This window comes from Vombatus ursinus, unplaced genomic scaffold (assembly GCF_900497805.2).
Source record: "Vombatus ursinus unplaced genomic scaffold, bare-nosed wombat genome assembly UNPS02014935.1, whole genome shotgun sequence".
NCBI classification, from domain to species: domain Eukaryota; kingdom Metazoa; phylum Chordata; class Mammalia; order Diprotodontia; family Vombatidae; genus Vombatus; species Vombatus ursinus.
In genome coordinates, this window is record NW_020954713.1 from 2,715,354 (window position 1) to 2,731,524 (window position 16,171).

The following is a 16,171-nucleotide window of genomic DNA, read 5'->3' on the forward strand; positions in this document are numbered from 1 at the left end:
TATTATGAACTAAAAATAATTTATTTTCATTATGGGGTACAAAGCATTATGACAGTGAATGTGCTCTAATGTAGGACACTTGAATCAACATGCCAAACTTGCTCTGCAGCAACCTCTTTGCAAACTTTTTTTTTTGAAATGTCAGTAGAGAACATAGTGTAAACATGTGAGAAAAGAACATATTAAATCTAGAGAAAACTGTCTAAAAAGCACTGTGACCAAAAAAAAAAAAGATACGGTAATTTTTATTTCCATCTTTATGTACAAAAGAAAAGTTAATACAAACACCTTAGTATACTGGTTAGTGTAACAGGGAGTCAGGGTGGAGACATCCCCCCCACCGTGAATGCGGTAACAGCATTTCGTTCCTATTCAGAATGATGCTCTGCTCTTAAGAGGACACATGACTTCCACCTACTCACTGCCCAAATTATCTTGTACACAACGAGTTAAACAATAACTGTAATAATCTTTACAATTTCAAAATCTACAGCTTGATTCCAAAACTTAGATCCTTCTCCAGTCATCATGCAGAAGTAACAGCCTCTCGTGTATATTTCAATTAAAAACTCCTACAAAGGAAATAAACATCTTAAGTGCCCAAACTTAAGATGTCAGCTTACAACTTTTTAAAACAAGGAAGGTCAAAGAATTATTTTTTGTTTGTTTTTTAACAAAAGGCACTATTAAGCTCACAAAAACATGAAGAGCAATTTTGGAGGTCATATGCAGCCTCCATGGTATTCAGAAGAGGGCCCACCTTGCACATACAGCCTCGGTCAGTGACACAGCAGCAGTCCTCAGAGGCTATTAAAGCTCCATTCGAGTCCTACAGCTCTAAAACTGTAAAAGAGATTTCTACAAATCCTTCTTCCACTCACCTGAAGCCTGAGCCAGGAGAAGCTGCCTGCGAGGGAGAGGGGCCCTCTCTTGGCCTCCTATAACACGGCAGCGCACACACCTGCCAAACACGCCAGTGGCCTCCTTCCCAAGGCTAAGGCACAGGAGATGTTTGCCACTGCAACATTCTGAGGCCGCTTCCAACCTAAGGAACTGAGTTGGCAATTTCTTTAGGCCCAAAGAAGGGGTCACACTAACCTGGACTACAAAAACCCTGCTAGTAAGAAGGGCCATAATGTTATTGCTAGTGTTCTTGATGTGACCACTTCCATTGGTTCTCGCAGGTAAAAAAGCCCAGTTTTTATCTTCAAGTCAACATTTTTAATGCTCCCAGTGAACCAAAATTATTAGCATCTCAGACACTGATGTTTACAAGAAAGTAAGAATTATATAAAAGGTTTTCGCTCAGCATCCTCAACACAATTTTCTTTAAGCCGGTTTGAAGTGGTGTTAGCCAGAGAGGTGTTTCTCTCCATCATGTAATAAAAATCCAAAGCCAAAAGTTACCAAACTTTTCCTTTTTATGGAGAAAATAAAGTAGAAATTTAATAAAAAGTGAATTGTTACAAGTTGAGGAATCAGAGGATGGCTAACTCTGACCAAGTGCTATGACTCCCTGACATTCAGAGTCACCTGCTTAGATCCTGGGCCGTTCTTTGTCAGGGTGATCACGCACTTCACCCAACAGCTAAAACTGTCCACAGGGTAAAGTGGGTTATTGTATTGTTCTGTTGTAAAGATCCTCATTTTTATTAAGAATTGCTAATTAAGACAGTCTGAATTTGTCACTGCTTTACCAGAAAGGATTATTTAAAATTTTTTCTCTGAGTTAACACTTTGCTAACTCTCACAAATCAACAGTAATCTAACTGGGATAATAAACAATATATATTTGCATTTTTTAAAAAATTGTACATTTGTCCTCTTCAAACGAGGATTAATAAATAATCAGAATACATTCTTTTGTGTTATTTCAACAAAATTTTCTTCCATGTGCCTCCCCACTTTTAAACAAAAAAAGAATAAAAGAAAATTAAATGGGGTCCCCAGAAAAAAGACTCATCTTCTACAGGGCGGGTGGCTCTGGAGGTTGACCTAACTTTAATACCAAGTTAGCATATGCTGGGCTGTACCGTCCAGGGCTCCCCAAACTAGGTGAACATGAAGAATTGCCGTATTTTCCAGGGCTGGAACACACAGAGCTTCGAGGTGAACCCAAAGTCGAACACTGCGATTTGAGTTTTCCTTTCAATGCAGGGCTTGGCCAGCTAGGGAGGGAAAAAAAAGCAAAGGAATGTTACTACTATGTTTTGTAATTTGTGGTCAATGGTGGGAAGGTAGCACAGAAACAAACATCTGTGGACTTTGTGCATCACAGAAACGACTGGGAGACAAACCCACAAGCCTACCAAGCACCAACAATGCTAACCATCAGCAGTTCAGGAGTTCTGTGTTCGTGTGCAAAAGTGAAGATGTGAAATGCCTTCTTAACAGAAAAGGAGCTCCTGACAGCGTGTGGCATGAGAGGAAACAGGGACTGGTTTGTGGCCTTGAGAACCAATCCCAGGGCACCCTGCTTCCCACAGAGCAGCCCATCTCTAGGGAACGCCTCCTCGGCATTCACGGCCACATTCCTCCATGAGACAGTGGATCAGACCGAGAGCCAGAGCTAGGAGGGACCACAGAGACTGTCTCCAGCCAATCCCCACATTACATCCATCAGGAAACTCAGGCTTTAAGGAGATTAAGTGACCTGTCCAAGGTCATACAGGGAGAGTCAATAAATGAGCTCTGAATCCAGGCCTTAAGCTCTAGACAAGTGCTCTTTTCAATGCATCCCACTATTCATCCAGCTCACCAAAGCACAGCAACTGCCCCCAATGCAAAACACTTCACTTACACCGCAGAAGTAAGATTACAGGCCCACCATATTTTACAACCTTAGGATAAAACTTGGACTGGTCCTGTGATTTCACTGGGATCGAAGGAGCCCAGAGAGGAGTCTTCCTCTCCCAAGCGGGCTGGCACCATCTCTTTGTAACTATAGTTTTAGACCAGGGAAATGACTTTTCCAGGGTCATACAACCAGCCCGCATTAAAGAAGGCTTGCACATAAAGTATTCCTGGCTCCAAAACTTGCTGTCTCCTCTATTTAGAATACCGAATACAATTTCAAACACTGCAATTCTAATTTAGGCCTTAGATATCCAGGTGTCGATTTCATGCAAAGCTCATTATTCAAGCAGACAATTACAAAGAACTATGATGCAAGTTCTTCCACTAAATCTGTGTCAATACCTTTGCCTTTCTAAAGCAGAAAAGGACTGAACAGTATTCTTCCATTTGTTGATAGCAGGGTATTTCTGAGGATCAATGTCAACACGCTCTATAGCTGCTAAAACATCCCGATCCAGTTTGGTTGGCTCTTCCCTAGAATACAAAACAAACCGAATGGAAAAAACAACAAAAACATTCCCCAAAATCTTTTTTTTCCTAACTAGATTAACTATAAGAGTACTAGACTTAGCATTTTTTATTCAAGAATTGGTATGCATGTAGATTGACTGTCTACATGCCAACAGCCTCTTCCCATGAGGAAGAAGCAATCACATGTTCATTCCAAAACAGCTCACAAGGGATCACAGCCAAGGCCACTAGGGGCCAAGAAAGTCCTGCCTGTGTGAGGCAGCAACAAAGCTAATCTGACCCCAACGAGAGATGACCCAACTGGCCAAGAATGTGGGTGGGTGGATGTTTCCCTTCAGTCGTCATGGTGATCTATCAGGGGTTGCAGCATGACCCTTTTTTGGGGGCTTTGACCCATTGAGTATGACCCTTAAATGCATTTTTATATGAACTCTAGACATTCTGCAAAAGTGCAAGCTCACTCGGTGATTACGATTAACTTAAAACTTTATCCTTTCCCTTCACAGGTGAAATTCTTAGGAAAGACTTAAAAATTATAGCTGTGCTTCCTTCCCTGGCTACCATGCCATTATAAACTGGAAATCAACAGGAAGAGGGATTTGTTCGTTAAAACAGCCCAGCCAAAAGTCCTCCTGATAACAGAAAAGACATCTTAAAATGATTTTCCAATATAAAAGATGGATAGCTCTTAAAGTAATTCAGAATATCAAATTCCTATTAATATAAGTGAAAAAAAAAAACAACAAAAAAACAACAACCCAAGTATGAGGCTGTAAATGGCCAGAAAGGGCTTTGGCAAAAGGACTGGGGTATGTGTACACTGTATGTGCTGAGTAGTCAAAATTCATACCCTTGAAGAAAGAATTTCCTGGCTCTTTCATTTGGAGGTGGAATCTTGGAAAACAACCTTGGAGGAGATTCTGAAGATAAGAGAGAAGAGCCAGGTTGCAAGTGAGCCTGGCCACATAACTGTGACCCTCCATCCTGAGCACTGGAATCCAAAAACAATCTCTCAATTTGAGGTGACATTCCTTTTCCTGTCCTTATTTTGCCATTTCCAGACTTGCCTGCCATGGTAGCATCTTCTTCTAACAAGTAGTTTTCCTTTATCTGATGTGCACCAATCTTATCTACCTGGTCTCTGGAAATTTTGACTTGATTCATTCCTAAAGTCAGAATTCTCTCATCATCAATTTTTGCCATAACTTGGTTTGTTTTCTCGAAAAACCTATTTCCTTGGTCTTGCAATGTTAGTTTGTCAAATTCTGTCATTAAACTGGAGACAGGGGAAAGAAAGCACTCTTCCCCACTTGGTGACTTCTGCTTTTCCCTGCTGATGATCCTATCTTTAGTTACAGGGCTACAAAACCCATTTCTGTTGGAAGAACCCCCCTTCTCATACTGTCTGCCAGGTAGGTGTGATGTGTGTTCCATGGAAAGAATATCACATGGTGAATCTCCAAAAGCACCGATGGCAGGCTCTTGGGAAACAAGTGGCTGGCAGTAATTCCGTGCTGCATTTTGTCTGTTTTTAATTTCTTCTAGGCTCATGTCATCTTCTTCATCTAGATATGCTCCCACAGAGATGGAGTTGCTGCATTTTTTACTCCTGCCTGTATAAGGTAAAAGGTAAAGGGGGTCACTTTAAACATATGACTAACAGATATCCATTAGTTTTTTTTAATCATAATTTCCATTAATATAGCCTCCATATATGAGCTAGGTGATAGATAATTTTAATTTCTGCCACTCATTTCCCTAAATACACATTTTGGCTATATAAAATGCCTGATGATTAAAATGAAAATAGCAGTTTTGGATAAAAAGCAATCAACACAAATTAAGCCTATGGTTGGCACACATTTCCATTCAAAGGCATTTTGCTAGAAATACAACAGCAAGCATAATGTAAGATTGTATAATAAAGTATGACACTGTGAACCTTAGGTATTTCTAAGCTGCCAGTCAGTAGTAATAAAAATTTTACCTGTCAAAATTCTAATGTCTTAACTTTCTTTCAGGTCATTTTTCCCTCCAAAATTTTCATGTGTGTATAGTGTGCATCTGTGATGGGGGAAGGGGTGGGGGGAAACTCCTGTTCTTTGTTCATTACACTTTTTACAATACTCTTATCAGGACTGAAAAATAAATGCCTTTAAGAGCATGGATATAAGCCATATTTCTAGACATTTAATAGTTTTCAAATTTGTAACTGTGATTTTTTTTTTTGGTGAGGCAATGTAGGTTAAGTGACTTGCCCAGGGTCACACAGCAAGTAAGTGTCAAGTGTCTGAGGGCAGATTTGAACTCCGTGTACTGTGATTTTTAAAAAGATGCTTTTTGGTTTCTTTTTTTAATTGCTCTTTCATGTCATTACTTCAGTTGGTTTGATTTTTTAAACATATCATAATGAACCTATGACCAGAGCATCCTGGGAGTGGGATTTCTGGTCACAGGTTCATTATAATATGTTTAAAAAATTAGGTATGGGGTAGCTAGGTGGCACAGTGGGGAGAGCACCAGCCCTGGAGTCAGGAGGACCTGAGTTCAAATCCGGCCTCAGACCAAACACTTGACATTTACTAGCTGTGTGACCCTGGGCAAGTCACTTAACCCCAATTGCCTAAAAAATAAAAAATTAGGTAGTATCCATAAACATGAAGCTTGGAGAATGGTTAGAAGGGACATAGAATCAATTTTCTATGGAAACATATTAAGTTGTCAAATCCATCCAGCTCCTGCAAGTCTGACTCTTTTCTGTAATATTCCAGATAAGGGGTCATGATTATTCTCTTCAAACAGCTGAAGGGCACCACGCAGATGTCTTCTTGGGCATGTCTCCAGAGGACAGAACAAAGACCACTGGGTGAAAGTTACAGAGAGAAATATGGCTCTCTATGGGGTTTTCTTCATGAGATGATGAGTAGAGTGGTCATTAAGAAATGTTTAAGGAGAAACTGTTATGACAGTCTGGAATATTACAGTAGGGGCTCCTGCATAAAATAAAAGGAGGCTTGAAATGACCTCTGCTAGGTTCCTATAAATTGTTGAATATCACATGGTGAGTTACACCTAACCCACTACTATGGTTTTAACTTCTATAACAAATTAAACCTGGACACAAAGAATGGAGCCTGAATATGGGCAAAAGGACAAACGAGCAAACACGCAAAAACACAAACCATTTAATAAATATATAAAAGGAAAAAAATAGTAAAAATTATCTGCAAAGCACATACTGTAGATGCTGAACCTGACAGGCCCTATGGGTTAGAGTTTGAGGTACTGCTAGTTGTGACCGGTGCCTGTCATGCAGGAAGTTTCATACCTCATTTTGACCACAATCTTTATTCTGACTATATCATATACAAAAGCACATCTGAGCTACATATGAAGTAAATTTGGACCTTTTGGAAGCAGGGGTGAAAGAAGGCCAAAAATGATTACTAGAGATAGAAACTACAGAGACATAATGTTTGACTTATTAAAGGTATCATACTTGGCAGTTTGAGATTTGGATAGCATTTTTTTTTAATGGCACCCAAACCATAAACATCTGTTTCTTACCAGAAGTATTAGAAGTTTTAGGTCTGTTACAAGTCTCATTTTCTCCCGCTTCCTGATGGCCTCTTTTACTCATTTCAAGTTGACCAAGGTATTCTTCTAGTTTTCGTAGGCCCTCCTGGGAAGACAGATCAACAAAAGAGTCCAAAAATTCCCAATACTCAACCCATGGAAATCCCAGCTCATGGGCTAACTCCCTGTAATAAATAAAACAAAACACATACAAAAGAAACTTTAAAAAAAATTAATGTGAAAGGCATACACTTACTGAACAAGTAACCTCAATTTTTCAAGTCCTGGTAATTTTATCTTTTATTTGAACTCCAAGTATTTGTACTTAACATTTATAAAATCTCTTTCCATCCAAGTCTAGCAGAGGAACAACATGAGATAAACAAATAAAGAATTCTATAAATTAGTGGAGAAAAATCCTGAACAAAATAATCAAAGGAATAGGTTTTTTGGTTAAAAAGATTAAATAGTGAAAAAACTTACATAAAGGAACCTCTCCCCCACAGTTATACAAAGCAGTGTTTGGCTACTATTTTCACTATACATGTAATCTTAAGAAAAAAAAAGATCTTTATTCCATTACAAGTTGGGAAAATGAAAATTGGAACCTTTCCTTGAGTACTTTTCATACCCACAAGTAAATAAAGACTTGTCACATCACTCTAAATCATTTATCGTTGATCCCTCAGAAAAAGTCTCAGGGATTTTTGTTTGATGAGACTGTCAATCTAATCCAATAATCAAACTCCACTATTGTTCTTGTTCCTGAAAACATACTTCTTCAGTGGGCCTGAATTTTTAAAAGAGTAGGAGCTGAAACTGTTATTTTTTTACTTTCAGAGAAATCAACAAGTTCCAAATATTTGTATTCCATATATGTGTATATGAGAAGCCTACTGAAAAACACTGTAAAAAGTCATTATCTTGCCCCAGGATGCCACTCAGATGACTCAATAGTCATCAATTCTCTGAGGGAACCTTGGGTTCCAGAAGGCCCTGCCAGCCGAGTGCAAGTCTGGAATATTCAACTAAGTTAGAAAGACTTCATATATGGTCCTAATAGTTGTCTTCTGACTGAAGACCAGCCCAGCTGAGCCCACAAAGGCTAACTGTCAGAAGACTGCTCACCTTTTGTCTAAAGAACCCTACTGAAACTGACAAAAATATAGAAGTGATTGGTCCTGTGAGGTCTCTCAACTTCACTCCCAGAGAAGGGGGCAGAGTAGCAGAAGAGAGGAAAAAGAAACAGCGAACATGGTGTAGAAACCATCAACAAGTATTAATTTGACAGCAGTACTCAAGATGAAATCTCCGGACAATGAAAAATGGAGTGACACAATACTGAAAGAATTAAAAAGATCCAGGTTGGCACTCAGGTCAGTTGCATTTCTGAAGTGCTTACTAGTATGTCAGGCACTGTATGTGCTAAGTTCTAAGGATACAAAGAAGGATACAAAGAAAGGCAAAAACAGGGTCCTTGCCCTCAAGGAGGTCACACTTGAATGGAGCTGACAATGGGTAAATAGCCAGGTATATACAAGATGCATACAGAGTACAGGGAAGGAAAGGATGAGAGACAAAGAAAGACACACCCACAAGGGGGGTGGAGAGCTGCTAGGTTAGGAAGGGCCTTTCACAGAAAGTAGGATTTGAGCTGATTCTCAAAGGACACCAGAAAAGCTAGCTCAAGTTCAAGATGGAAAGTACTGTAGGCATGAAAGCTAGCCAGTGAAAATGCACAGAATAAGGCAGAGTGTTGTGTGTAAAGAACAGAGAGTAAGCCCGTACAGTGACATCATAGACTACACAGAGGGCAGCAAAGTATAAAAGGTCTAGAAAGGCAGGAAAGAGGCAGGTTGTGAAGAGCTGTAAAAGTCAATGAGCATTTTACTTTTGATGCTGGAAGTACCTGAGCAGGTCAGATGTGCTTTTTTTTTTCTTTCCTTTTTTTGGCTAGGCAATGGGGTTAAGTGACTTGCCCAAGGTCACACAGTTAGTAAGTGTTATGTGCCTGAGGCCAGATTTAAACTCAGGTCCTTCTGAATCGAGGGCTGGTGCTCTATCCACTGCACCACCTAGCTGCCCCTGCTCTTTTTTTTTTTTAAAGGCAATTGGGGTTAAGTGACTTGCCCAGGGTCACACAGCTAGTAAGTGTCAAGTGTTTGGTCTGAGGCTGGATTTGAACTCAGGTCCTCCTGACTTCAGGGCCGGTACTCTATCCATTGCGCCACCTACGTGCTCCTCAGACGTGCTCTTTACAAGCTGAGCAGAAGACTGATTAGAGCGGGAAGAAACCAAGACAAAGAGACCAAGTGACAACTGTCCAGGCCTGAGGACAGAACTCGACATGTAGGAGAGATGTTGTGGAAATAAAAGTGACAGTAGAGATGTGGAGTGAGTGCAAGTATGACATGGAGGTTCTAAATCTGGGTGACTGGGAGCAGTCAGAGGAAGACTGGAAAGAGCAGAGGGCTCAGGGGTAACCAGTTCTGATTTGTGTGCACTAAGTTTGAGATGTCTATGGGCCATCTACTCAAAGATGCCCAATAATCAGCTGGTGATGCAGGACTAGAGCTCAGAAGAGAGACCGGGACTGAATATATATATATATATATATATATATATGAAGAGAGAGAGAGAGAGAGAGAGAGATCTGAGATAATTAAACTCCATGGAAGCTGATCACTAATCATGAGATTATAAAGGAAAAAGAAAAGCAAGGACAGAGCCCTGGGAGACAGGACATGACCTGGTGAAAGACTCAGCAAAAGAGACTGAGAAATAGAACTGGGAGGGAGATATTATCACAAAAACCTAGAAAGAGCAACCAGCAGAAGAGGGTAATTGCTAAAAGTAACTGCTAAGACTGCAGAGAGGTCAAGAAGCACAAGGACTGAAAAAAGGTCATTAATTTAGTAATTAAGTGATCACTGTTACAATAAAAAGGAGAAATTTTTAAACTGCAGGTAAATGATAGCTCCACAGGTACTCAAGAGTGGTGAATAATGGAACTGGTGGAGGTGGTTTCATCGAGTACCCAAAATGCAAAAAAAAAAAAATTCATGGCACACTTGGTCATCTTAACTGGCAATGCTCATGATGACGATAAGCAGAGATCACTGTGAATATAATTGTACCTTTGTGCCAACATTCACTGCCAAATATAAAGTCAGGGAAAATTTCTATAAGATGATTTTATTACAAAAAGAGAGGATAGCAAAAACCATGTGGGAAAACAAGGTTCAAGATCAAGACATAATGTTTGCCTTTTTTTTTTTTTTTTTTTTTTTACTTTTAGGCAATTGGGGTTAAGTGACTTGCATAGGGTCACACGGCTAGCAAGTGTCAAGTGTTTGGTCTGAGGCCACATTTGAACGCAGGTTCTCCTGACTTCAGGGCCGGTACTCTATCCACTGCACCCCCTAGCTGCCCCCATAAATGTTTTCTTTAAGAAGAGAGTAAAAAGTGAGCACTAAACTACATAATGAAAATGCAACTGATTATATTTTAACAGAAAGAAATTACTTCATTGTACAGTAAACTTTCTATAAGCAATGAGGTTGCTGACTAATTAGATAAGGCAACTGTCAAAGAAAATATCAAACAGAATAAAATACATCAATGAGAAGACACAGAATGAGATGATAAAGGTCAAGCTGAAGTTGCTGCAGTCAACTCCAAAAAATGAGGTAAAAGAAATTTCACAGAGAAGCTTAATCATTAGAAAATAGTAATTAAAAACAACAGATAATAGAGACCAAGTCTATTCCCCAATAAATAAATGGTCAAGATATACTACTAAAAATCACAGGAAAGAATGTTATAAATTACTAAAAGAGAAATCAAAACAACTTTGAGGCTTTGCTTCATACCCCCGCAAACTAGCAAAGAGATGGGAATAATTGATGTTGAACAGGCTGTCAGAGGATAGCACAATGGTGCACTGCTTGGGGAGCTGTGAATCCATACAACCATATTGAAGAGCAAGCTGGAATTCTGTAAATCGGGTGTCTACAACATCCTACTTTTTGACCCGACTCTACTACCACCAAGGAAGCCACTGATAAGAAGAAAGTCTCCATATCCTCTACAAGAGTTTAGTAGTACTTTCTGTGACATCAAAGGATTGGAATCAAAACGTATACCTAGTGAATAGCACGTGGCTAAGTAAATTGTGGTACACAAATGTAAGGGAATATTACTGTGCTTTAGACATAACGAATGTGAAAAATACAGAGAAGTATGTGAAGAGCTATACAAACTGATGCAGAGTAAAGTAAGCAGAGCCAAGAAAACAATATACACCATAACTACAGCAACGAAAAGGGAAAGAACTACCAAAAAAAAGTCAATGTAAAATTACAAAGAATTAGCATGGCTCAAAAGAGATAAGAGATGTGCAGATATCTCTGCAGAGATGGGAGATCCATGAGTATAGGACATTACATGTATTTTCAGCCTTTTTCAATGCACTGATCGATTTTGCTAATTTTCCTCTTCTTTTTGTCTTTATAATGATGTGAAAAATAATATTAATTAAAATGTTTTTAAAAAAGAGGAAATACTCTACAATTCAAGGCCAAAAGAGATCATAAACACCCTGAACTAGAAAATACAGCCTCCTTAAGAGTACAAAGCCACTTGCAAAACATTAAGGAGGAGGAGGAATCAAGCCTGAGCAATATTACCTCATAAACAGCAAAGGGCAGCTGAGAAAATAATCTTCCAGAGAGGCTGGCATGAGAATCAGCCAAATGATCCAAGAACACTGATAACACTTAAAAGATGCAGCATGGAGCAGAATTTGTCTCCATTTTCATGGTAATCTATTTTCTTTTGGTCCAATCCTGAGACTTTATTGGTGCAGTCAACCTCCAAAGAGCAAACAGCTTCTACGCATGCACACTGGCAACTTCTGCAGTTTATAGCCTTAGAAATAGAAAGACCTCAGAACTCTGACTAATGTAGCCATCAATCAAGACTTCAAAAGACCAACGATGAAACACACCTTCTGCTTCTTGTCAAAGAGGTGACAGACACAATAGGTAAAGAATCAAACAAGCATTCTCAGACATGGATAATGTGTTGATTTTTTTGTGTTTTTGATTATGCATATAAAAAAAAGCCTTCTATTTAGGGGGTAGGATGATATGTTAGGGAATAATACTAGGTATGAAAAAGAGCATCATTTTTTAAATGCCCAGAACTAAAAAGTACAGCAGGGGATACAAATAGAGAATTTTTTTGATGAATGAAGAAAGCAACTACTAACTGCTTACTTCATGCAAAACACTGGGCTAAGCATTGCGGATACAAACAGAAAAGTCAGTCAGTCCCTGCTCTTAAGGAGCTTTCCTTCTAATGGTGGAAACATCACGCATGGATGGAGGTTTCAGCTGCAAGTCAGAGAGAAAGGTTCCATGGTCCATAAGGCACAGTAGCAAAGCAGATGGTTAATGCCTCCTCTTTAATGTCAACCCCACTGATAAGATGATATCAATTTCTGATGCTGAAACATGTGACAGTTCCAAGAACTTTGGCGACAAGAACTTTCTGAGTCATTAGGAGCTGTGTCTGTGGCTCCTGCAGGAGGATGGCTGAAGGCCCTGACCTCACCCTTTGATCTTCCCAGGACTCGTGGGCTCAGGGCTCTGGGGTGTCCCCATCAGGTGCCTCCTGTCTCTCCCTCAGGGGTCTGGTTGCTTCAGTAAGGCTGACTCAACTACTATGTGTGGCCAGTGTTTAACAGGTGATGGAAAGGCGGGTCCCTCTTCACAGGAGCCACATCCCTAGATGAAGGCTGTGAAGGCTGAGATGAAAGCAGGGCTGGCTGGGGGTGGGGAGAGAAACCCAGAAGGTTCTACCAATTCCCAAAGCTCCTGTGTCTATCTGCCTTTTGGCAGCAGTTACTCAATAGCTGTTTTTTTCTATCTTTTAAAATGTAATATATAAATATAGAACCTATAGAATATTTATATATTTAATTAATTTAATATTAATATTTAATAATTTAATATATGCATATAATATCTAAATATAGAACTTTTTTAGAACCTATACATAACATGTTGGATACTCAACAATTATTTTCTTGTTTTTCTTTATACATTGAAATGTCCATGATTGTTAATGACTATTAAGTTCAAATTAAAAAAAGAAAAGTTAAATTAATCACCTGTGGTACTAAAAGGTTGATGAAGTACATCATGAAATATTGCCCAGTATGTGTCTAAACAAAAAAGGAGGTGGGCTGGTCATGTAGCAAAAAGCAACAACAACAGAGGAGATACCCCAAGTATTACAGGGGTACCCTCCCCAAGATAGGAAAAGAACCAAAGGCAGACCTCTAGCACATTAAGTGGATCCTCTATGGCGGAATAAGGAAAAGCCATGAGCGATGCTCTGCACTGACAGACAGAACAGCCACCCTACTCAAATCATGGTCTGTGCAGCAAAATAAATCAACTTATTCTAGAGAATTGCAAGACATTTATACTACAAGTTAATATGGGTCCAATGAAACTTAAAAATCATAATTTAATATTTTAAAAGAAAATAAAAATTTTTAACAAAATTGAACACACATTCAATTATAATATATTCTCAAGGCTTCTTAATTTCCATCAAGGACAGCTAGGTGGCACGGTAGATAGAGCACCAGGCCTGGAGTCAGGAAGACTCATCTTCTGGAGTTCAAATCCGGCCTCAGACACTTACTAGCTGTGTAACCCTGGGCAAGTCATTTAACTCAGTTTCCTCATCTGTAAAATGAGTTGGAGAAGGAAATGGCAAACCACTCCAGTATTTTAACCAAGAAAACCCCAAATAGGGTCACAAAGAGTAGAATATAACTGAGTAATAACAAAAACTTCCATCACTATTATGCAACTAAAAAAACAGGGAAAAGATAACTGAAAATTTTGTATCACAGTATAAAAAGCAAAATTCTTCAGATGACAAATTACTTTAACCCGACTATAGTAATTCTTGCTAAAATAAAAAAATACGGGAGCAGCTAGGTAGCACAGTGGATAGAGCACCAGCTCTGGAGTCAGGAGGATCTGAGTACAAATCCGGCCTCAGACACATAACATTCACTAGCTGTGTGACTCTGGGCAAGCCACTTAATTTGCCTAGCCAAAATAAAATAAAATTAAAAAATGCTACAACTCATTTATCAACATTACTGCTAAACTTTCATACTTAATTACTTTTAGCACAGCCCCCTGTATACCTTCCTACTCTTTCAACACCTCTTTCTGGATCAGATTTCCTGACATTATGAAAGAAGTCAGCTCTCTCTCGAGGTGGAGTCTTCCAAAGTCTGCGAAAATCTTCCGCCTAAGAAGAGAAAAATTCAAATATTATGATAAATATTATCTGTTGTTTACTAAGCCAAGAAAACTTAAGAATACAACTGTTTTCTACAGAAAATGTTACAGACTCAGTAGGCATGGGAAAATTTATCAATTTCAATACGGTAAAAAATTCCAGGTTCTAAACATGGACATGATGAATCCCCCTGGCTAGAAAGAAGGATACAACCCCACAAAGACACTTGCTGTTCTAAGGAACATCTACAAATTATGACCCTGATCTAACTGGGGAGGGGCTCTTCCTAAATTTTTAACCTCACTCTGGCCTTGATTAGTTAACATCATCATCCTAGCCAAGTCACTCAAGTATAATTTCCTAAGAATCCCTCTTCCCCAGAGAAAGAAATACACAGCAACCAAGTGACTCATTCCTAGAGGAACAAAGTAAAATATTTCCAGTGGCCCAATATCATCCTCCTATTAGCTGCTTAATTAGAGAGATGAAGCCATTACTTTTAATCACAATCTAGAAAATTTTAGAGCTTTCCATGGGATCAGGATCTCCCCAACTAGATACAAAACTAGTAACTCAGTTATCAAAATACATGCTTGGTCTATAGGAGTGAAGCTCTACTTGAAGATGCTTCCATGATCACCCACCTTGGATGGGCTTAATGGCCCTGCAAAAGCTCTCACACTCAAAACAGGATCTTTTGGGCTGCTCCCAAATCGGGGTGTTGATATGGGAGGACGCCCGTCTGCCTGATCTGAAGTCCATATGTCACCAATCACAGGAGAAGAATTGTCTTCTGCCCTCAAGAGTGGCACATAATAATGACCTGAAGAAAAAAGAGTACATTTTCACTTAAAATTCAGGATACAGTGTTATACTACTTTTCTGATTAGTTCAAGCTATCATATATGAGTATCATATATGATAAGCAATGAATATAATCTAACAAATATTTTTCCATTATAAAAACTACTCAATTCAAAACTCCATTTTCATGATCTCATGACTAATTAAAAAGCAATTACAAACAGAATTAAAACCATATTCATTGTTCCCTTTCAATTGGAATCTTTTTGCATTTTACTTGTATCTTCCCTCTCCTCAACTGGCATGAATCAGCATGAGTCTCCAGGTCCAGGCTCCTCATTCCCTTTCCCCAATATCTGATCCTGTTGGACTCAGAAAAAAACCCTATAAAAACCCAGATTTGACTGGTATAGGAAAAAGGGTGTCCCATTTCCCCTGGGGCCCCAGGAGGGGACCCAACTCTGCCTGGAAGCCCAGTGGACCAACTTCCACGCATTTTCCCAGTTGCCCTTCATTTCATATCTCCCTTCAATAAGGTGGTTTGTTTTACTGTCTTATGTTGAGATATACATCTCCCTTTACCGGACTCCTGTTATTCCAAATGACCTCCCAAGTCTGAGTTAGGACTTGGGCAAATTTAGACTTGTGGGTGAGAGTTCACCTATGAAAAAGGCTGCCCAGGTATCATCTAAGGAACAGGCAGTTACTGAAGAAAAACCATAGTTACTACTAAGGCATTAGGAATAAAAACAATCTTAAATAAGGGCTGTGTGGCCCCCTCCCACCCCGTGTTTTTTTTGGGGGGGTGGAGGGGAGGTGTTCTCTTACTGATTCTCCCCTTACGCTGTCCTCTGCTGACTTCTCAGGCCACCAAGGTAAGCCCTAGGTCTAGAAGGGCATGCCAGCATAGTGCCAGCTCTGGGATAAGCGCTATCAAACTGGAAGGGTTTCAAGTATGGACTCAGCAACAGGTCAGTATACGATGTCTTTTCTACAAACAAGACAAAAGACGCTTATCGCCACGCCATTGGGTGTTTAAATTCTGACCACAGCTAACTCATAAAACCATTTAATGAGATGTGAAAGAGAAGCAATTTGCAGCACATCAGTGAAATTCCAGAGAAGTCACAGC

General features: G+C 39.4%; 1 protein-coding gene across 3 annotated transcripts in view; it reads right to left on the reverse strand.

Moving 5' to 3' along the window:
- The window catches only part of ANKLE2 (ankyrin repeat and LEM domain containing 2), a 41,141-nt gene continuing 24,970 nt past the window's right edge, over positions 1-16,171 (reverse strand). The window contains exons 8-14 of one of the 3 annotated variants that reach the window (XR_003567511.1): positions 14,880-15,058; positions 14,138-14,244; positions 6,895-7,088; positions 4,178-4,940; positions 3,199-3,330; positions 882-2,168; positions 1-572 (exon numbers count right to left, since the gene is read on the reverse strand). Coding sequence is in view for 2 of the 3 variants with exons in the window: in XM_027844155.1 (XP_027699956.1) it covers positions 1,967-2,168; positions 3,199-3,330; positions 4,178-4,940; positions 6,895-7,088; positions 14,138-14,244; positions 14,880-15,058 (1,577 nt within the window). In the remaining variant the exon portion in view is untranslated. Of the gene's footprint in view, positions 2,169-3,198; positions 3,331-4,177; positions 4,941-6,894; positions 7,089-14,137; positions 14,245-14,879; positions 15,059-16,171 lie in introns of all 3 variants that reach the window. The other 2 variants (XM_027844156.1, XM_027844155.1) reach the window with 2 other exon arrangements.